A 23,055-nucleotide genomic window follows, 5' to 3' on the forward strand; every position below is an offset into this window, starting at 1 on the left:
TTTAAATTAAACAAATGCCTAATTAGAACCTGACTGCTAAAAAAAAAAAAAAAACACCATCAGAAAAACCCTTCTGCACTGAACCCTTACAGCAAAATATGACATTAGCCATCACATTTTAAACCCTTCGTCAGATATAGAACTACCACACAACTTGTTCTCATTGTTGAAATAGGATGATGATGTAACAACATTACTGAAAACCAAAAAGGATAATTGTGATTGCTTTCAAATAGATGGTATTTTCAGATACAGTAGAAGGTAAATGCCATGATGTGGAATTTAATTGCAATGCAGTCTCACTAGGCCAACTGTTAATCTTTATTTAAAGAAAAATCCTGAAAAGTTAGAAATACTTCATTTTTCCCTAGTGGAACCAGAGCTCAAAACACATCATCTACAGAAAGTCAGAACAATACTGACTAGGTTGGAGACATGTTCTCTAAACCCTTGTAAAGCTAATGGATTTGATTATCCTTTGTAACCAAGGGTGCAGTAACCAGAGCTAGAAAGTCTGCACAGTGAGGCCCAGCCAGTACAGTCCCAAAAATGGGTTATGCTGACAGGAAAGAGGATAGGACAAGGCACCCAGGATGCATTGAAAGAGCATATTCCAAGCTAGCCTCAACCCACAATGCTCCAAGAGGCTCCAAATGCAAGATGCAGCTTTTCGTTTTTCATGGTACTCTTAGAGAGGAAGGGGGCCTCCACTGGTGCGAGTACACACACGATAGTAACCAAGTTCCCCCCCTATATATGGCATCACAGGCCCATATGTCAGAAGGGTTCCATTCCTGGGTCTGACACAAATTGGGTAACCCACACAATCCCTCTGTGCCTGCGCATTCCCATCTGTAAAATGGCAATACTGTTTCCCACCTCACTGGGATTTAGTGATATTCAATATTTGTGAAACACTGAAATTCTAGGACCAGGTATTATTTCAGTGGCTAGAGCTGACAAAATGTTATTTGTGGTTTAGATCGGGTGTTTTAAGAGCCTCTCGGCTCTAGAGTCTCTGATGTTCTTTATTCTTATTTACATTAAATTTTAAAGCTATTTGCAAACAATTTACTATGCAGTTGCTTTGCTGTATTGTTCCAGGGAGCCCGAGTGACTGAAAGTTCTGCACTGTATACACATGGCCCTGAACTAGCATAAATCAGAGCAACTTGTTAACAAAACAGATTGGGCTCCTCTATTCCCTCCATCCCCCATCCACGCCCATTAAACTTGAAGCAAAACAACACTTCTCTAATTCCTTAGAATGCTTTGTTTCATCTCCAGCCACCGGATATATTTTTAATGCACCACTTTGGCTAAGCAAAAGCAGGACAGATACCTCCCGCCTCCTCGTATGATTTTTTTCTTGAAGTTATTTGGCATTCATGCTAATTTTAAGCTAGTAGCAATAACCCTTTAATTTTAGAAGCTTATTCATTCACAAGAGGAATTTGGTTTCTAATCTCAGCATTAACTCTTCTTGAGCACACAGTCAATTGTACTATTGATGAGCTGCAATTTCCCTTCACTCTTCTCCCCCGCTAGTCATCCCATTTATCTAGAGAAATTCAGACTTCTTACAGAGTCATATTTTGTCAACTAACTCGGTAGTTTTGAGGTTTTAATTCATTATGAAAAAGTTCCTTTCTGAAATGCACAGGATTCCGAGAAACAAGAGAAAATGAGCTAGTCTTTCAACCAGATGTCACTGGCCATAGAGTTCTGTCCAGCAGGGTACTTGTACCTAGGGGCATATTGTCAAACACCTGTACCTTCAAAAAATGGTGCCACATAGACTGTCACCATCTATTTATTCAGGATTTATGTTTAGTCCATTAGGAGTTTTCCCATCTGATGCTCATTGATGCTGCTGGTTAGGTAGAAGCTCCTTCTTTACAACACAGCCTCCCACTTACTCATAGACTCATAGGTCAGAAGGGACCAATATGATCATCTAGTCTGACCTCCTGCACAAGGCAGGCCACAGAACCCTACCCATCCACTTAATGCCCAACAGCTTGATACACACCTCATTTTGAGGGGAGGAGAAATATTTGAGTGAGGATTCAGTTGCTTGTCATCTCCCCTCCTCCCCCACCTCACATTTTTCCTGCATACGGGAATATTTGAACCCAAGAGATGGAAATCCTTTCAATTCTCATAAAAACTATTCTGAAGTCACTGAAAAAGAGGTCCTGTACTTCCCCATCAATTAGGTATGCGTACAAGTAGATAGGTTGAACATTTGCATTTAATGCTTGAATACTGGGCCTTCACTGTATCCTAGGACAGGTACTAGACAGACCAAAACTGTATGATTATTCCAATGTAGTACTAAGTCCACATTTTACTAATATCTTAAGAAAGTTATTCTGACTCTAGTGTAGGAAATCTGAGAAGGCATACTGCCTTGGGTCTTGGAAGTGCAAGTCTCTGGAATGATACCACATACATCACAGTAGAAGGTTATTTCTATAATTCATGGGATACTACCCATTAGAAATTCAAATTCCCTATAAATGATTCCATGTCAATCTTAAAGACTTAGGCCCTGATCTTGCAAACACTTACGTACATGCTTAACTTCACTAAATCCCATTGATTAATTAGATTCATAGATTCTAGGGTCAGAAGGGACCAATGTGATCATCTAGTCCAACCCCCTGCACAAAGCAGGCCACAGAACCCTACCCATCCACTTCTATAACAAACCCCTAACCTATGCCTGAGTTATTGAAGTCTTCAAATTGTGGTCTGAAAACCTCAAGCTGCAGAGAATCCACCAGCAAGTGACCCATGCCTCACACTGCAGGGGAAGGCAAAAAACCTCCAGGGCCTCTGGAAATCTGCCCTGGAGGAAAATTCGTTCCCGACCCCAAATATGGCGATCAGCTAAACCCTGAGCACGTGGGCAAAACTTACCAGCCAGCACTCAGGAAAGAATTCTCTGCAGTAACTCAGATCCCATCCCATCTAACATCCCATCACCAACCACTGGGCATACTTATCTGGCAATAATCAAAGATCAATTGCCAAAATTAGGCTCTCCCATCATACCATCCCTTCCATAAACTTATCAAGCTTAATCTTAAAGCTAGATATGTCTTTTGCCCCCACTACTCCCCTTGGAAGGCTGTTTCAGAACTTCACTCCTCTAATGGTTAGAAACCTTCATCTAATTTCAAGTATAAACTTCCTAGTGTCCAGTTTATACCCATTCGTTCTTGTGTGTACATTGGTAATAAGCTTAAATAATTCCTCTCCCTCTCTAATATTAATCCCTCTGATATATTTATAAAGAGCAAGCATATCCCCCCTCAGCCTTCTGTTGGCTAGACTAAACAAGCCAAGCTCTTTGAGTCTTCTTTCATATGACAGGTTTTCCATTCCTCAGATCATCCTAGTAGCCCGTCTCTGAACCTGTTCCAGTTTGAATTCATTCTTCTTAAACATGGGAGACCAGAACTGCATACAGTATTCCAGGTGGGGTCTCACCAGCGCCTTATATAACGGTACTAACACCTCCTTATCTTTGCTGGAAATACCTCGCCTAATGCATCCTAAAACCGCATTAGCTTTTTTAACGGCCATATCACGCTGGCGGCTCATAGTCATCCTGTGATCTACCAATACCCCAAGGTCCTTCTCCTCATCTGTTGCTAAACCCTACCCAAACAATTTAAACAACAAAATCCAGACAGGTATTTGGGTTATTTGAACTTTTTTTTAAAACAAAGTTAGCAACATAAGCAAAGCATTATCACGTAATTCATTGCTTCTAATCAGACACAACACAACCAATTTGAGTTTGTGATGACAATCTCTTTATCCAAGAAAGTTTCAGCAGGATACCAAAACTAGATCTTCAGAGTACATAGTTAGTAGATTCTAGATGACTGGAGTTGAGCTGGTACACTGGACTGCTCATCCAAAGTACTCTGTAATCATACTTGTATTAAGAAAGGTTTCCTGAAAGAGTACTTCCACATAGTTACTCAGAAAGCAACATTAAAAGATTCACATATTAGAGTACACTGAAAGTTACTCTTCAAGTTTCAGGTAGTGAGAAATGCTATATTAAGCTACCTGATTATTAGTGTCCTTTCTGAATGGCCATTAAAATTAAGAAGTTTCAAACAGCTTATTAGTTCATGTTTCTAATTTTCACAGCATATTTGACATTCGATATTCATAAATTCAAAGTCACAGTCATGGAGGGGACAAATGTAACTTTTACTGTCAAGTCTCTCACCAGGTTTTACATTTAGATATAAAAACAGTATATTACAGGGCAGACCTACGAGGAATGGAATAATATGGCTCTAGACAAATGGCCTTTGAGGCTGTTGGTGCACAAGTCTATTCAGAAATTATTAACAACTGTTTTTAAGGTTCAAACACTGCAGTCCGTGTTCTTGCTATGCAAATTCAATACAACAAAAAAGACTTCAGGAATAGCTTCAGAATGGTTACATCTGAAGATACAGGCAGATGAGGCACATGGCGGTATAGGCAGCAAAGAATCCTGTGGCACCTTATAAACTAACAGACGTTTTGGAGCATGAGTTTTCGTGGGTGAATACCCACTTCGTCAGATGCATGAAAGATGCATGCTCCAAAACGTCTGTTAGTCTATAAGGTGCCACAGGATTCTTTGCTGCCTTTACAGATCCAGACTAACACGGCTACCCCTCTGATACATGGGGGTATAGTTCGCTTTTGCTATTGACGTTCTTGACTGCATCGATTTGCTGAGCAGGTCTGACATTTCATCAGACAGAAGGGAAAAAATGCACCATTTAGCTAAAGAAAATTAGTTTTTCCTAGACACACATCCATCAAGACCTTCAGAAACCTGTATGGTATCAATCTTGAAAGACATCAGAATGCAGTCTTCTGGAGCTCTTGTCTATCAGAATCTGTCTCTACCAATAAAGCTTACCATGCACCTGAATGGACTGAGATCCACCTAGTTCCATAACCATTACAAATTGAAAGAGTAAAATTCTTTAAGATAAATAACCAGATCTGTGATGGTACTTTTTAAGTTATAGTAATAGGAAGAAAAGACTATCAAAGGAATTATGACATTAAATAGAGCTATATAAAAAGGAATTAAACCTTTAGTAAGTTTTGTCGTGCCCTGTATTTTTAATATTTCTTTCCAAAGCTGCAAATCTATTAAATAAATGTGCTATTACTCTCAAACAAATATAAACACAATTCAAATGATTCAATGATAGTGTTTTGTTACTACTTACTGTAAAGCAGTAGATATCAACATACATAAAAGGTAGGCTACTTGCTATTTTATATTCTAGCATCACTCCAGAAAAATCTGAAATAGGCTTTTTAGAATAAAACTATTTCCATGTTCTACTAAAATGTACTTTGTCCTATCATGAAACGAAGGCACAATAAAGCCTTTGAACAAGATTCCTTGAACTTATTTTTTTAGTATCACATTCATACAGCACAGTGTTTCTTTTATAGAGACTGATTTCCAAGCATACAACATAAGGAAGCAATTACACACACACAGTAGACTGGCTGCATACAGGAAAACATGGTAAACATTATGTACTCAATATCAAACCATGCAGTTCTGTAATTAATCTTATAATAGTAATAACTGAGCCTTGACAAGCCTCCTCCCTATGATCCATGTCCCTGACACCACTCTGTGAGCAGAAATGACACCTTGTTCAGAACTCATGTCATTTTATTACCATAGCTGTTTTAGATACTACTTTCAGGAGGAGAAAGATGAACAAAAGCAACTCAGAAAAGGATCAACCAGGGAGGAGGGGCATGGGGGTGTAAAATAGTTTCCAAGAGAAATCCCATCCTACTTTCTCCTTCAAACTCCCCTGGAATAATTATCCTTATTCTCTCTTCTATCTTCCAAAAAGTTCCTAACAATCTGCATATCAGAGTGAGATCTATAAGTGCCAACAATGAGAGTGTCAGTTTCAGATTATATATATATATATATATACATACACACACACACACACACACACACACACACACACACACCCCTTCTAGTGCCCTTCTGAGAGAAAGACTGTAGGGAGCAGAGATTCATGAAGATTTATAGGAGTTTCCAGGAAGAAGTGAGTGGAATCAGCTTAAAAATCTTACCACCTCTCAGATTTCCAGCCATGCTAATCCCATCAAAGTCAATAGGACATGCAATGTTAAAATGCTGTGAAACACTTGGAAAAAAATGTATGATTTCACATTATTTTGTAAACAAAGTAAGGCATATCCTCTGTCCTGACGATCTTAAAGTCTAAAGACCCTATCCTGTAAATCTCTGAGAGAATAGTCTTCAGCCCTTTCCTTACGTTAGTCATCCTCACATGGGTACAAGATCAGATTTTAAGATAGAAAAGACAAAGACAAGTTGTCGCACAATTTACGACAAGAAATCTACACTCCATCCATTGTTATCTTAACTCCTTAACATATAATCAGAAAAATGGCTTCCAAATTACTGCTAGCAAAAAAAAGTGAAAGGCCACATCATCAATTTACTGTGTTGAATGATGTTGTACATATTCCTTTTGATTTGTTCAACACCAACACACAGAAAACCATTTGTCAAATTACATTTTGTTTTCAGCCTAATTAAAACAAGAAGAGATGAGTAAGTTCCATGGAGCAGTCAGGCATAAAAAGAGTAAACAATTTCCCTTCTTTTTTAAAAGAGATGCTAACAACAGCCATATGCCCCAGCAATTTAGATGAGAAAAAATGAATGCCCTTTTAATATTTTTAAAACTGTCCATGTCATTAATAACCAAAATTGTCACTACCTCAGAAGTGTTGAATTACATATGTGAATAAAAGGAGGTGGTCTCAGGACTATATCCACTGAATTCATAAACCGCACCATCCCATACAACACTTGTTGGGGTAACTTTGCTGACAGTTTCTTCATAAGAACCAAGGCCAGAAAGAGCATGGAAACTGAACTCTCTCTCTCAGCTCTGAAGATGGGCCCTCCAGCTCAGAGGTAAGGTAAAAACAGGGACGTTTGCACAGTCTGTGCTGTACTTGTTCTGTGTCACCAATGCTGTCACCTTTCAACAGAACTAAATTCACACACGGACAAACCAAAAGAAAAATCATAATTGCTAATTTTGGCCTCCCTTTTAATTATTTGTATGCCTCATTTTACTCATTTATAGATGATTTATCAGAATAGAACCAAGTTCTAAATAAGACACATTTATAAAAGTGTGTCTTAAGCACAAAACACAATAGCAGTGTTCCATTAAACACTTTATAAGCAGTTTACCCTATTTCTTACAGAGAAAGACAGGAGAGTAATTTTCTGTAACTAAATAAATAGTTAAGATTCCAATCCATGCAAAAAACTTAATTCATAAAGGCAAATACTTAAAGCGAATTAGCATCCTCATACAAACAAAAAAAGACTTGATAATTGACAGAAAATTTCAGAGTAAGAGAAAAATGTAGGGCTACCAAGCAATTAAAATCAATCACAAATCACAATTAATCATGCTGTTAAATAATAGAATAGAATACCATTTATTTAAATATTTTTTATGTTTTCTACATTTTCAAATATATTGATTTCAAATATAACTGAATACAAAGTGAAAAGTGCTCACTTTATTTTTTTTTTTTACAAATATTTGCACTGTAAAAAACAAAATATATTTTTCAGTTCATCTAATACATATACTATAGTACAATCTCTATCATGAAAGTTGAACTTACAAACGTAGAATTGTGAACAAAAAATACATGTCTACTACTCTTATGTATGTGGTATCACTCCAGCTGCCCACTTCTTATTTACAATGTCACCTGAAAGTGAGAACAGGCGTTCGCATTGCACTGTTTTAGCTGTCGTCACAAGATATTACTTGCAGATGTGCTAAAGATTCATATGTCCCTTCATGCGTCAACCATCATTCCAGAGAACATGCATCCATGCTGATGATGGGTTTTGCTCAACAACAATCCAAAGCAGTGCAGACCTATGAATGTTCATTTTCATCATCTGAGTCAGATGCCACCATAAAAAGGTTGATTTTCTGTTTTGGTGGTTAGGATTCTGTAGTTTCTACATCGGAGTTTTGCTCTTTTAAGACTTCTGAAAGCATGCCCCATACCTCATTCCTCTCAGATTTTGGAAGGCACTTCAGATTCTTAAACCATGGGTTGAGTGCTGTAGTATCTTTAGAAATATCACATTGGTACTTTCCTTGCGTTTTGTCAAATCTGCAGTGAAAGTGGTCTCAAAATGAACAACAACATGTGCTGGGTCATCATTTGAGACAGCTATAACATGAAATATATGACAATACAGGTAAAACACAGAGCAGAAGACATACAATTCTCTCCCAAGGAGTTCAGTCACAGATGTAATTAAACACATTTTTTTTTAACAAGCATCATCAGCATGGAAGCATGTCCTCTGGAATGGTGACCAAAGCATGAAGAGGCATACTAATGTTTAACATATCTGACATGTAAATAACTTGCAATGCTGGCTACAAAAGTGACATGCAAATGCCTGTTCTCACTTTCAGGTGACATTGTAAATAAGAAGCGGGCAGCATTATCTCCCGTAAATGTAAACTAACTTGTTTCTCCTAACAATTGGCTGAACAAGAAGTAGGACTGAGTGGACTTGTAGGCTCTAAAGTTTTACATTGTTTTGTTTTTCAGTGCAGTTATGTAAACCAAAAAATATATATATCTACATTTGTAAGTTGCACTTTTGCAATAAAGAGATTGCACTACATTACTTGCATGAGGGGAACTGAAAAATACTATTTCTTTTGTCATTTTTACAGTGTAAATATTTGTAAATAAAAGTAATATAAAGTGAGCACTGTACACTTTGTATTCTGTGTTGTAACTGAAATCAATATATTTGAAGAAGATATAGAAAAGCATCCAAAATATTTAATAAATTTCAATTGGTATTCTATTGTTTAACAGTGCGATTAAAACTGAGATTAATCATGATTAAATTTTTTGAATTAATCATGTGAGTTAACAGTGATTACTCGACAGCCTTAAACAATATTTTTCATTAAAAAAATATAAAGTATAGAGGTAACAATTAGGAAATATCTAGTAGGTGTCTGGAATTTAGAGACATGTATAGAGTGAAACATTTTCCAAACTATAGGCAGAAATTTAAAGAAGGTAGTTTTACAAAAACCATTTAAGGCTGGAATTTCCAAAGCCAGCAAGGAGAACTGAGCACTCAACTCCTTTAGGCAGCTGTAAAATACCACTCTGGATACATATGACTTAAGTATAGCAGAGGATATGTTGTGACCCTATTACAAATATTAGAAGCTTGAAATTTCTGTAAATCATAACTAATTTTCTTCAATAAACTGATTAAACAATCATATTGCAACAAAAATTCTGAAAATCAGATGTCTGTTTCTGTTACTTTCATAACACAAGACATCCCATATTCTTCAAACCAGTTCACCATATTTGGGGCTTCCTTATATTTTTATTTTGCTACAATTTCATATCTTGCAATGATCAATACATATAATTAGTTTCATATTTTTCATTTAATAAAAGACCTTTTACAAAATAGTCAACAAGTTAAGTGTGTAATCAAGATTTATACTTTTTATCTTAACAGTAGAATTTTCAGTTAGACTTACCTTATGCACACTTTTAGGGTTTTCAAGCCACGTGTAGTACATTTCCTCTACATAATTTGAATTACTTCCATTCAGGAATGGTTCTGTGGCTCCTGATGAAACATATCGTTGGCTCTGCAGAAATACCTTTCTGACTACATCTTGCTTTACCAAAAATTGAATGCCATGAGGTTTCAAGGTAGCTACAAGAAACCTCAAATGACTCATGTTTATTCATTAGGTAGAAGATCCAAGTCTATTAAAAAGACAAAATAAACATAGTCGGAAGAATGTCCAACACACTACAATATCTTACTATGAAATCTAGCCTTATGCCATACATTTCCTCTTTAACAAAGTTCAAGCTTAAATACAAAATATCTTCAAGACAGTGGAAAGTCCACTTATCAGTTATGAAGCCTATGCTCTGATATCCCTGTTGTCTATAGTTGTGAAGATGCTGCTAAGGAGTTGCCCATTCCCATACCCAACAGTCCATCTCCCAAACAGCTGACAGAATCTGGAACTGATGACTCTGAGGGCTTCTATGACTATAAAGAGGGAATTGCTTGAGCTATGTACTCCAATGTCCTGGATGCATGAAGAAAACAGACTCGCTCATTCACTCACACCCCTTGGTGATATTGGCAGTTGTAGTGGCATTTTTAAAGACCAAACCCCTTAGAGATACCTTAGAGGGCTTCCTTCCACATCTTGTGCCTGAGACGAGAAGATGGAGCTGCTGGTCACAAATTCATAGCTCCATGTGTTATGGAGGGAGTGCATGGAACATTAAGAGGGACTTGAATAAGAGTTCATGTTGGCTTTAGGTTTAACTAAGACAACATTACTGTACGGGGTGGCCTGTCCATGATCACCTAGATTATGCTTTTGAAACAATTTATAATTTGTGTAAATGAGCACTCCTGAAAAGTGAAGAAGATACACTGTTATGCCCAATGACCACTTAGTTTCTTTGCGTGCTTGAACTGGACAAGTGAATTTCCTAGAATTTGGGGGAAGGGGGAAAAAACAAAAATCACACGTGAAGATTTTCATCTTCATCTGAGAAATTCTGAGCATTAGAAACTTCTAGTGATGCCAGTTGAGGATACACAGCTCTCACTCAGAATTAGAGTTCCAAAATGTAAACTACAGTTTGAAACCTAGACAAGAATCCAACTACACTATTAGACAAATCAAAATGCAGGAAGACCAACATTAATGTTAGGGGAAGATGGTAATTTTGTTTCCACTTTAAAACAGACACCTGAAAAACTAAAAGAACATAACGATATTATATAAAGCAAGAATATTCAAAAAGTTAACCCCGACTTGTCATCCCTGACTTGTGCTATTATGCATAAGTATTGCAAACATGATGATCAAAGCACAGTAATCAGCTACACTGATCCACTGAGACAGGTCTTCGTATGGATTATCTAGTTATACTGTCAGTTTTAGCTGTGAATTTCTTTACTTGGGTCACTAACTAAACAAATAACTAAAACAAAGTTTTTAAAGGAAGCATATTCAAGTTTTAAATACAGAATTTTAAAAAAATTCTAAAAGGACACCAACTTAAAAATCAGACAGGTGATTTTTATTTTATTATCTACTATAGTTATTTACATCTATATTTACTAGAACTGACATAGATTAGAGGGAAAATATTTTTCACTTTGTGCATTTGAAGAATTGGCATGAAAATATTTCTGAAGACATCACAATCACCACCACCTGGAGAAAAGAAAAATATTCCCTCCCATTCTCACAGGCAACTTTTTTATTTCTAAACATACTATTAGAAAGTACATAGAAGGCACTGTTTAGGACTCATGCAAGAAGCTTCCACCCAATCACTGCCCAAACTGGGGGGAGCACTAAACTCGTTTGAAAAGGGCATTTTAAATGTGCTCCTACTTCTTACCATAGACAGATTCAGCCCTGTGCACTCAGAAGGCAAGTGTTGACAGATGTGTGAGTTAAAGAAAGAACTACTCCTATGCACATCTGGAGAACATACACAAATACCTGCTTTGTTCCTGCTCAATCAGCAGATCATCTCCTCATGCCAAAAGAGATGTGATGAAAATGCTAGCCATGAAAATCCTCCCCTCCTTTCTCTCAGATCCTCTCCTGATTCCAGATGTCTCTCCCTCTGCTGCAAGCAGCCCCAAGATGTTATCCTAAGTCATGAAGGTAAAGTAATTTACTCTTAGGAGATGCATGCTTTTAGTACAATTGCTATTAAATATTTTAAAATCTTTTGCATTTTGGTAATACTTAAGAGCTAACACAAATAACACCGTGTGAAAACCTTTGGGGCAAAACTAATGTCTTCACCTCAGACCAGAAAGAGTACAGAAGTACTGAGCCAGTACAAAATATGTTAATCAGCAAAGCAGTGGAAGTAATTTTGTGCAATTAGAAAAGGCTCTCTACAGTAGTGCAGGAAAAATCCCAACGGAATCACCAGCATGCAAGGTGGTTTAGCAAAAACGACACCAACTAATCTCACTGAAGTTCAGGCAGCAGCACTTCCAGGACCACTAAAAAGGAGAAGCTTGTAACTGCTGTGAAATCCCTTATGATGTACAAAACACCAGGCTCAGATGGTCAATAAAATTTTCTTCAAACATATATGCAATCCACTGTAGAGACTACTCACACAGATAACTACAGGTCAACTTCCTCCAGCTTAGATTCAAAGATTATAAAGCCTGAAGGAATGTAATGGGGTACCCCTCAAAAGCAGCCCTTCTGGTCAGGCGTGTCTGAAATCTTTAAACAGTCCTGGCCCTGGTCTGAGGCCATACTCCCAGGGCTTCCTTCCTGGAGGCAATGTTTTTGCCCTCCCTGAGCCCTTCGCTCACGGCATAACTACCTCCCCAGTAGCTGTTAGGGGGCAGGAGGAGCAGGCCTTCCCACTATTCCAGCCCCCAACCCAGGGACCCTTTAAGTAGAAGCCATGTGCCACATCCCTTTAACTAACTACATTTCCCTGTGACACTTCTCTGCGGCCCTTTGCTTTGTGAAGGGTCAGCAGACAGCCAGGAACACCTTCCTTGCCCCCCTGGTCCCTGCCAGCAACTATCTGCCTTAGCACTTGCAGCCAGCTAGGAGGCCCTTACTTGCTTCCCCGGTTCCTGCCAGAGCAGCTGCTGTGTCCAGTCTTTCAGCTCCTGCAGCAAACCAGGAGCACCTCTTCCTACCTCCCCCACTCCCTCCCAACACTGAGCTGTGCATGGTATTGCAGTTCCCTTTCACGCTAGGAACACTATTTGCACTCCTCTGGCTCTAGCAAGGAGCTGACTCTGGCCTTCACTGCAGCAACTTTCATGCTAGCCTGCAACCCTCTGATTAGCTAGCTCCTTCCAACCTCCCGCATAGTCTTTCTAGGCCAGTTGGAGGACTTTGCTCCATTGCTCCTGTCCTGGGACGGGTGTGATGAGGGCCTCTGGGTGTAGTCCACCCTATCACAAGGAACCATTGTGATCCTCTAGTCTGACGTTCTGCATAACACAAGCTATAGGACTTCATTGTATTAATTTGTTTGAATTAGAGCATCTCTTTTAAAAAACATCCAATCTTGATTTAAAGATTTCTTGTAATGGAGAATTCACCACACCCCTTGGTAAACTGTTTCAAATGGATAATTACCCTCACAGTTAAAAATGTTTTTGCAGTCTGACTTTGTCTAGTTTCAACTTCCAACTATTGGATCTTGTTAAACCTTTCCATGCAAGACTGAAGAGTCTTCTATTATCAAATTTCTATTCTCCACCCAGGTACTTATACATGGATCAAATCACCTCTTCACCTTCTCTTTCATTAACTAAAACAGAGGGCGCTCCTTGGGTATATCACTATAAGGCACATTTTTCCAATCTTTTAATCATTCTCATGGCTCTTCTCTGAACCCTCTCCAATTTGTCAACATCCTTCTTGAACTGGGGGCATGAGAACAGGACACAGTATTCCAGCAGCAGTTGCACCAGTGCCAAATGCTGAAGTAATACAGCCTCCCTATTCCTACTCAATACTCCTCTGTCTATATATCACATTAGCCTCTTTGGCCACAGCGTCACACTGGGAACTCGCATTCAGCTGATTAGCTACCATGACCCTCCCCCCCCCCGTCTTTTTCAGAGTCACCACTTTCCAGGTCAGAGTACATATGGCCTGCATTCTTTATTCCTAGATGAATGACTTCACCTTTTACCATACTCAAACACACACTGTTTGCTTGCAATCAGCTTATCAAGTGATCCTGATGGTTCTGTATCAGTGACCTGTCCTCTTCATTACTTACGACTCCCCCAATCTTTGTCTCATCTGCAAATAATCAGTCATTATTTTGTGTGTTCTTTTAGGTCGCTAACAAAAATGATAAACAGCATAGGGCCAAGAACTGACCCGAGGGACACCACCAGAAACACACCAGCTTTGATTATGAAGATTCCCTGCCTACACTTACATTTTAAGAGCTATCAGCCAGTTTTTAATCATCTAAAACATCATCCTGCTTTTTCTCCAAATAAAGAACAGAAATATATATTAAACACTTTTGCCTTCTACAGTATTACTGAAAATTCCATTTCTATCTAGTAATGAAGCAATGCCATTGTTAGGATTCCTTTTATTCCTAATGTACTTACACTCCTCCTTATTGTCCTTAACTCTGCTAGCCATTGATTTCTCCTTCTGTCCTTTTGCTTGCTTTATTGGTTTTCTACAATTCCTAGTCTCTAAATTATATTCAGCGCTATCAACTTCGCCTTTATTCCACTGACGTCACTTCATCCCGAAGCGGGTTGATTTTTTGTTTTAAAACCAGTATAGTCTCTCTCTGTTATGGATTTTTGAGCATTTAGTAAAATATTCTTAAATAGTTCCTAGTTATCACTCATTTCTCTGTTGACAACTATCAAAAGAAAGGAAAGCCCTGCATCATTGTTAGACACAGGCTACAAAATTCCCTTATTAGGCAAACATATATTAAAGAAAGACATAGGGCAATTTAGTCCGGTGTGCATTCCACACCATCATTTTTCCTTTCAATGTAACAGATATCACAGTTCTGAGATACTGCCACCTCACACAGAGAGCTGCAAGCAACTGGGATATACATGCTCTCTGGACCTACAACTGTGAGACACAGTTTCTCCATATTAAACAATAAGCATGAGTGCAAAGAACACTCCTGGGGAAATTCTGCGCCAAAAAATTACAAATTCTCTACATGATATTTTAAAATTCTGCATATTTTATTGTCAAAACACCACAATATAAACATGCCAGTTACAATTATTTTCGTAATTTATTTCAAAATACCTGTGAGCAAGTATGTCTGTAACAAAACAGACAACAAAAAAGATTCTGGAAATATTTTTTGACAATTAGATTTCTTACTAGCATGTTAATACAGAACTTTGAGTAATAATTCATTTAAACTACAATACAGAAAGGTATTTTCCGCACCCCTCAGAAGCGGTGAAAGGGCTTGGGTGAGTCAAGGGTAACGGAGGAGCTGAGGGAGAGGAAAGTAATTGCTGGGAAGGAGCCTGGGAGTGAACCTGGAGGGCTGATGGATATGAGTGGGAAAAGTATGGAACAGGTTACGAGGGGGTTCTTGGGGGAAGGCGGGATTATTAGGAAATTGAGGTACCTCCTCCATGCAGACCCTGGCTGACCTCTAGCCTCTCCCATTCAGTGAGGCACATCTGACCCCACCCCCATGCAACCCCTCTTCCCCATTCCCATGCACCTCACCCCATGTGTCTATGCACCCCTACTCATGCGCCTCATCCCCCTGTGGCCCTGCACCCTCACTCCCAGTCAGCACCCGCTCCAGTCTGTCTCTCCCACTAGCCCTTCTGAACCCCAGTCTATGTGACCTCCCCCATAGCAACCCATTGCTGACTGTCTCCACCACATCCCATGACTCCTCACCTAGCTCCGCGGCAGGGCGTTGTGGAGAACGCAGCCTCTGCACCTCCCTATCAGTTGCTATGACCAGTGAGCTGGCTGCCCTGTGTTCTGGCACCACAGCAGCCACTGGTGAGCACAAGGTATAATTACAGTGCCTCTCCAGCAGAGAAAAATATATATATTTTCTGCTGAGAAAAAAAAAATCTGTGGGGGACATGAATTTTGTGCATGCACAGTGGTGTGGAATTCCCGCTGGAGTAAAAGTAGTATGTGTTTCAGCCTGATATGAGCATACCGAAGCATATCCCTGTGCCATACTGGAAACAAATAAGATATGCGGTTGCCAAATACTCACCTGTACTACGGCTTTCAACTAGGAAGAATATAATGCAAAGCATGAACCTATCTACCCACATGGAAGATCAATAAGGAGAAAAGGAGGACACACTTACAGAAATACAAGATGAAATGAATAGAGTCTCCTCAGTAAGATCAATATGCCAATAACGAATGCAAGTATTTGGCAATACTGTCTAGGGGACTAAGCATGGATCTGGAAGCCAGGAACTTCTGAGTTTTAACCTTGATTCTACTTTTGGCTGGCTTTGCACAAATCATTTAACCTGTTATCTATTTTAATGGGGAGGAAATGGAAAGTAGCAATTATTTCACAAGGTTATGGCAAAGATGAGTTAGTGTTTGAACCGTGCTTTCAGACGCAAGTCGATACAAAAATCTTATTACTAGCAAGGGACCACACTCCCTCCAAAGTAAATGCTGAAACTAGTTTCCTATTTAAGCCTACTTTTAATTATTACTACAAGTGCATCTAAAAAAGAGTAGCATCATCACTAAAAGGCCTACTATGTACTGCCTCCTCTGTCATGAGACACAAACATGCTCTGCCAGTCTCAATCTCAAGGAAAGAAAAACTATTATAATAATAATGGATCAGGAAAGATTACATGCAGGATGCCGAGTCACTATGCAAAGACTCTGAAATCCGAGTCTATCAGGTTCTCTATATGAAACATTAACATAAAAACAGCAACTTGACTTTGTGAAATTACAGCCATCTTGAAAATACAATCCTTATCCCAATGTACTTTGCCACTGTTCAGTGACCACTAAGCTAATACGATCATATTAAAAGGAACTGTTAAACTAGTTATGAGATGAGATACTAGTCCTACAATATGTAGTGCATGTGCTATGATATCTATGCTTAAAGCCCTCAGCATTCTTTGAAGTCAATGAGGGTTGCATATTCCCAGCATTGCTAGATACAGTCTTTCCTATTCCTCTACAAAGCTAAAACTCTCATTCAGGCTCTCATCTCAGTTACTGCAACATCCTTCTCTCTGGCCTTGACAAATACAATCTTGGTCCACTCATATCCATTCAGAATGCTCTTGCTAAAATTGTTGTCCTAGCCCACCACTTTGACTATGTCATCATGCATCTGAGGAAGTGGGTATTCATCCACGAAAGCTCATGCTCCAAAACGTCTGTTAGTCTATAAGGTGCCACAGGATTCTTTGCTGCTTTTACAGATCCAGACTAACACGGCTACCCTCTGATACTTGATCCCTCTCTCTGCATTCCTCCATTGGCTCTCCCCATCTCTGCTGCATCAGACAATCTGCTTGTCTTCACTTTCCTGGTATGCTCACACTGCAGCTGGTAACTGTGATTCCCAGCACAGGCAGACAAACTCATGGTAGCTCTGTTCAATATAGCTCAGTTTAACTGCCCAAGTCCAAGCCCGCCTGGCCCCCTGGGTCCAAGTTCGAGAGGCTAGTCTGAGCCACTGCCAGTGTTGCAACTTCCACACTGCTACTTTAGCATGCTAATTCGAGCTGAGCTAGTGGGTCTGTCCACCCATCCTGGGAATTACACCTCCCAGCTGCAGTGTAGACATTCCCTTAAGGCCCTTCAGTCTAACCCCACACTACCGATCCTCTCTAATTCACTATCGAGATGTTAACTGACATGCCCATAAAGCCAACCTCCATCACCAGCTTGTTACATCGTCAAACAAACATCTTCGTACCTTTTCCCATGCTGCCCCTCACACTTTGGAGGGGCTCCCCAAAAATATCTGCCAAGCTAGTATTATCCTCCTTCATATCCTTCCTTAAAATTCCTTTTCCGTGAAGTCTACAAAAAAATTAACAGTTATGGCCCTGGTATGCTGAGATGACTAGCTATCAAACTGACTAACGCGGCCTCATTGTTTCCTTGTATTCCCATCTGTCTATCTGTTTCCATTTGTTGTTACATACTTTGACTGTCAGCTCTTTGGGGGCAGGGACTGTCTTTTTGTTTTGTCTTTGTACAGTGCCTAGCAAAACAGTGTCCTGGTCATGACTAGAGCACCCAGGTGCTATGGTAATACCAATAAATAATAAATATTTGTGAAACAGATGACAGTCACACAAAAATCCAAAGCCATTTGGGATACTATTGGCAGAGTTAAGAATATATGTTTTAGACCTCTAAGTGGTATTTCTAGTATATAGTTTATTTAATATAATGGCATTAAAAGCAATTATGCGCATATCAAATCATCTGCCATAGCATAATGTAAAAGTCCTCTATTTCTCATGTCAGTGTGTTACTGAGGAAAGAACTGAGACGTCACAATGAAGTATATGACTTCACAGCAGGAACAAGAGAGTCAAGAGGTAAGTGGGTATAACTCTTTGCTTATACGACATCACTTTGCTCACTGGCAGGCATGCATAAATAAAGGCATGAAAAAATACAGGGATACAGAGCATGAACACTGAATTAGTCCTTGAAGAGCCATTGCCAATTTAAAAACCAATCATATATTGGGTGATGTTTCAACTACCTATGCTACAAGTATTGGTAATGTTGTTAAAGCAAAGAGTTGAGAACAACTGCAACTGCAGAAGAGAAACATTTTAAAATGATGGTAAAAGCACAAAACTTGACCGGGGTATTCAGAGCAGATGTAACACCAAAAGCTACTTTTACCTCATTTTTAAAAACATGGACTAGATCTCAAGTTGATTGTATCTCTTAAATATTCTAGCAGAGAAAAAAAAACAGCCATCTTCCACTTGTTCTGCTTAAAATTCAAAAGAGCGTCAGTGTCCCATTTTAAGAGATAATTGAATTATTAAATATATAATCCACAAACTCAAAGAAAGATTAGTTGTTTTCTATGATGGTACAAAGATTAAGGAAAAATGTTACCAGACATATTATCCCTGACTAACAAAAAAGTGATACCTCATTTTACACAGATACAAAACAGAAGTGGACAAAGCTATCTCTGATGTAACTCCAAAATCAACAGGTTTACCTTAAGGATTAATTTTGCTCAATAAATCTAACTTCCTCCTGGTTCCTCCCTTGTGTTTGCTGCTCTCCAGCACAGACATCAGCTGTCAGAATCAACACTTAGCAAATCAGAGACCACAAGTGTAATCACAGAGCATTCTGGCCTACTCAGCCCTGAGCCCATCATTCAAAAACCAGCACAAAGGGCAACATACAGAATCAAGAAGCAGTTAGGATTATTCCATTTCACAATGCCTCCTAAATCAACCTTGAAATGAAAACAGTGACTGGCAAGGGAGCATACTGAGTTAGGAGCAACCAAAAGGAAAATATTAATTAAATCTCTACCAGGGATTGAAAAATGAGAAGGGAGTACTGAACTGGAAGGAAAAGCAAACTTGATATTTATTAAACAAAATAAACTACTCCAGCATTAAAATAGTGGAGGAAAACAGACAGCATTAGGGGATTTAAGTTTGAAAGCCTATATGTCTGTACTGTAGTACAGCTTAAGATAAACTAGTTTTCAACCCCTGCACAAGAAACTATCTTTTGACATTGACAAGATTGTCAATTACCACAGCCCTGTGTCTAATCTTCCTTTTAGAGGAAGGGTAGGTGGAAGGGAAAGATTGTGGCACAGTAGGTCCAGTATCAATGGTAATCTTTTGATACTTAATTCTAATGAGCAATTAAAAGGATCAGCTACAGTGTATGTGATGGAGACTGTACTGACCTCATTCTCCTCCTAGAACACCAGGTGTATATAGTGGGTCTTTTAGATTTTTGTGGTATAAAGTCTCCATGAAGAACATTAACAGTCTGTCCCTTAGCATGGCTATTTTTCAAAATGCATTCCGTACAATTCCCTCTTAAGAGTTTCCTCAACAGCATAATTCTCTACAACATATGGTTGGTACAGAAGAATGGATAAAGATAGAAAAACTCATAGAAGATGGTGCTTTATGGACATTTGAACTGAACAAGTGAGGTATGAATAAGTAGCCTTGGATCACAGAAGCAGACAGGAGAAGGGGGAAAGGAAGGAGGATTGCTCAGACATCACTACAAACTAAATGCAGAAATATCCATTCCCCTTAATGGTTTTGTTTTGGGTTGCATTTTTTTGTTTTGGTGGGTTTGGTTTTGTTTAGTTTTTGGGTAGCCAAACCATTTATTCACACACAATAAATACTTGAAATCCTCTATATGCAAGCAAAACCCAAACAACATATAATGAAAAAATAAGTCAGGAAATGAAAAATACAACCCTATCTTTTACAAACAAACAAAGCCAAGTCGGTATGCTTTAGAGGAAAATAAAATTGGTAGCATCACAATAATTACTACCATCACATTCAGTTTCCTAGAGTAGCTAGAACAACTAGTTGAAAGAAAGGAGAAAGTCACTTTTGTTCTTCAAGGCTTGCCTACACTACCACCTAAGCCGATGCAACTTATGTCATTCAGGGGTGTGAAAAAGCTACCCCCTTGAACAACATAAGTTACATCGACTTAAAGTGCTGTCTACTATGGGCTTGGCTACACTGGAGAGTTGCAGCGCTGGTGGTAACTTTACTGCGCTGCAACTCACTCACCATCCACACTTACAGCGCTGTATGTGCCTTGCATCTCCCTGGCTACAGCGCTGGTTGTACTCCACCTCGACCCGGGGAATAACAATTATAGCGCTGCTGATGCAGCGCTGCTTTGCCAGTGTGGCCACCAAAAGCGCTGTTACTGGCCTCCAGAGGTATCCCAGAATGCCTGTTCAGCCACTCTGCTCATCATTTCGAACTCTACTGCCCTGGCCTCAGGTGACCAAGCGTCAGACCCACCCTTTAAATGCCCTAGGAATTTTAAAAATCCCCTTCCTGTTTGCTCAGCCAGGTGTAGAGTGCAATCAATAAATCTTCCCAGGTGACCATGGCTCCATGTGGCAAACGAGCCCCAGCATGCAGCAATGGCGAGTTGCTGGACCTCATCAGTGTTTGGGGGGAGGAAGCTGTGCAGTCTCAGCTGCGCTCCAGGAATTACGATACCTATGAGCAGATATCAAGGGCCATGCTGGAAAGAGGCCATGACCAGGACACACTGCAGTGCAGGGTTAAAGTGAAGGAGCTGCGGAGTGCCTACTGCAAAGCCCGTGAGGGAAACCACTGCTCCGGCGCTGCCCCCACGACCTGTCGTTTTTACAGAGAGCTGGATGAAATACTTGGGGGTAACCCCACCTCCACTCCGAGGACCACGATGGACACTTCAGAGCAGGAGAGGGAGGAGGAAGAAAGCGAGAGTGAGGGTACTGGGGTCAGGGGAGACACTCCGGCGTCCCAGGAGGCATGCAGCCAGGAGCTCTTCTCAAGCCAGGAGGAAGGTAGCCAGTCGCAGCAGCTGGTACTTGGTGGAGGACAAACAGAGGAGCAGGTTCCCGGTAAGCAGCTTTTATTTTCAGGACTGAAATTTTTCGGGAGAGGGAGGGAGAGTTAGGGCTGCATGCATGCACGCCTAGATGTGGAACAGCACACTGATGTGGTCTATCACGTCATGGTTATCGGCTTCAGTAATCTCGTCAAAAGCTTCAGCCAGAGCGTGGGCAATACGCTTGCGCAGGTTTCTTGGGAGAGCCACTGTGGTCCTTGTCCCAGTCAGGGTAACGCGTCCGCGCCACTGTGCTGTGAGGGGTGGGGGGACCATTGCAAGACACAGGCAAGCTGCATAGGGGCCACGGCGGAATCCGCATTGCTGTAGAAGACCCTCCCGTGCTTCACAAGTGACCCGCAGCAGTGAGATATCTTCCAGGATCAACTCCTGTGGAAAATGTTGGGATAGAGTTCAGTGTAGGTGCCCCCTGCAGCTGTTTGCTTTCCCCAAAGCACAGAAACCTCGAGAACAGTACAGCCCTGAAATAATCAGTCCCTTTTACTCACCATTTCGGGGTTCCCGTGGGTTATGTGCACTCTCTTTGAGATGGGAAAATTATGCTATTGTGAAGACTCTTACCCTCCTTAACTGCGGGGGAATAACTGTCTGTTATAAACAATGCTGCCTCTGTTAAGTGTTGCATTTTTGCCTTTACAGATGCAACCTTGAAATCTCGGCTGCCTGTGTTATCAACGGCTGAGAGACTACAAAACCTCCGGAAGAAGCCATGAAAAAGCAAAGATGACACGCTGCAAGCAGTTATGCAGCTCTCTGTCACAGAGAATCAAAAAGTGCAGGACTGGAGGGAAAGGGAAAGCAGGATCTGCCAGAGAAATGCAGCGGACAGGAAGAAACACACAAAGCAGCTGATAAGCATCCTGGAGCGCCAAGCGGACTCTATCCAGGTGCTCGTAGCCATGCAGGCGGTGCACTACCACGCGCCTCCCCCCCCGCCTTTGTCCCAAAGCTCTTTCCCCTGTGTCCCCATGTCAGACCAAAACCCCCTTCCTCAGCATCCAGGTTCTTACCACCACCAGCCTCAACACCTGCATGTTCACCAACCAGCCCTGAGAACTATGACCCTTACCCTCTGCACTCAACCCCCCTCACCATACAGTATAGCCATCCTGAAGTGCAGCAGTCATTATACAGCACTCCAGACAGCACATATTCAAACCTGTGACTGTACAGTTCCCCACCCCACCCCCTTGCCCTTTTAGGTTCCCAAAAACTTGTGTGTCTGTCAATAAAGTTATTTTCTTTTCAATAAATGAATTCTTGGCTTTGAAAAGAGTCTTTACTATTGCAGAAAGTCAAAGATACCTTAGCCCAGGAAAGAAACAGGCACTGCAAATCAGCTAAGCAAACACAGATTCCTACTAACATTGTAACCACTGCATTTCATTCCCGTGCAAGGCACCAAACATTACTGTTGGTTTTCAGCCTCAAATTCCTCCCTCAAGGCATCCCTAATGTTTGCAGCCCTGTGCTGGGCCTCTCTAGTAGCCCTGCTCTCTGGCTGTGCAAATTCAGCATCCAGGCGTTGAACCTCAGAGGTCCATGCCTGACTGAATCTTTCACCCTTTCCTTCACAAATATTATGGAGGGTACAGCATGTGGATATAACGGCGAGGATGCTGCTTTCCCCCCCAAGTCCAGCTTCCCATACAGAGATCGTCAGCATCCCTTTCAACGGCCAAAAGCACACACCACAGTCATTCTCCACCGG

General features: G+C 40.3%; 1 protein-coding gene across 3 annotated transcripts in view; it reads right to left on the reverse strand.

Moving 5' to 3' along the window:
• The window catches only part of OGDHL (oxoglutarate dehydrogenase L), a 118,419-nt gene that overhangs the window by 92,203 nt on the left and 3,161 nt on the right, over positions 1–23,055 (reverse strand). For 2 of the 3 annotated variants that reach the window (XM_050959087.1, XM_050959086.1), the window contains exon 2: positions 9,681–9,915. In XM_050959087.1, the coding sequence (XP_050815044.1) occupies positions 9,681–9,887 (207 nt within the window). In that variant the 5' untranslated portion in view covers positions 9,888–9,915. Of the gene's footprint in view, positions 1–9,680; positions 9,916–10,350; positions 10,400–23,055 lie in introns of those variants that run through there. The other variant, XM_050959088.1, reaches the window with a different exon arrangement.

The sequence above is a fragment of the Gopherus flavomarginatus genome, chromosome 6, assembly GCF_025201925.1.
Source record: "Gopherus flavomarginatus isolate rGopFla2 chromosome 6, rGopFla2.mat.asm, whole genome shotgun sequence".
In the NCBI taxonomy this organism is placed as follows: Eukaryota; Metazoa; Chordata; order Testudines; family Testudinidae; genus Gopherus; species Gopherus flavomarginatus.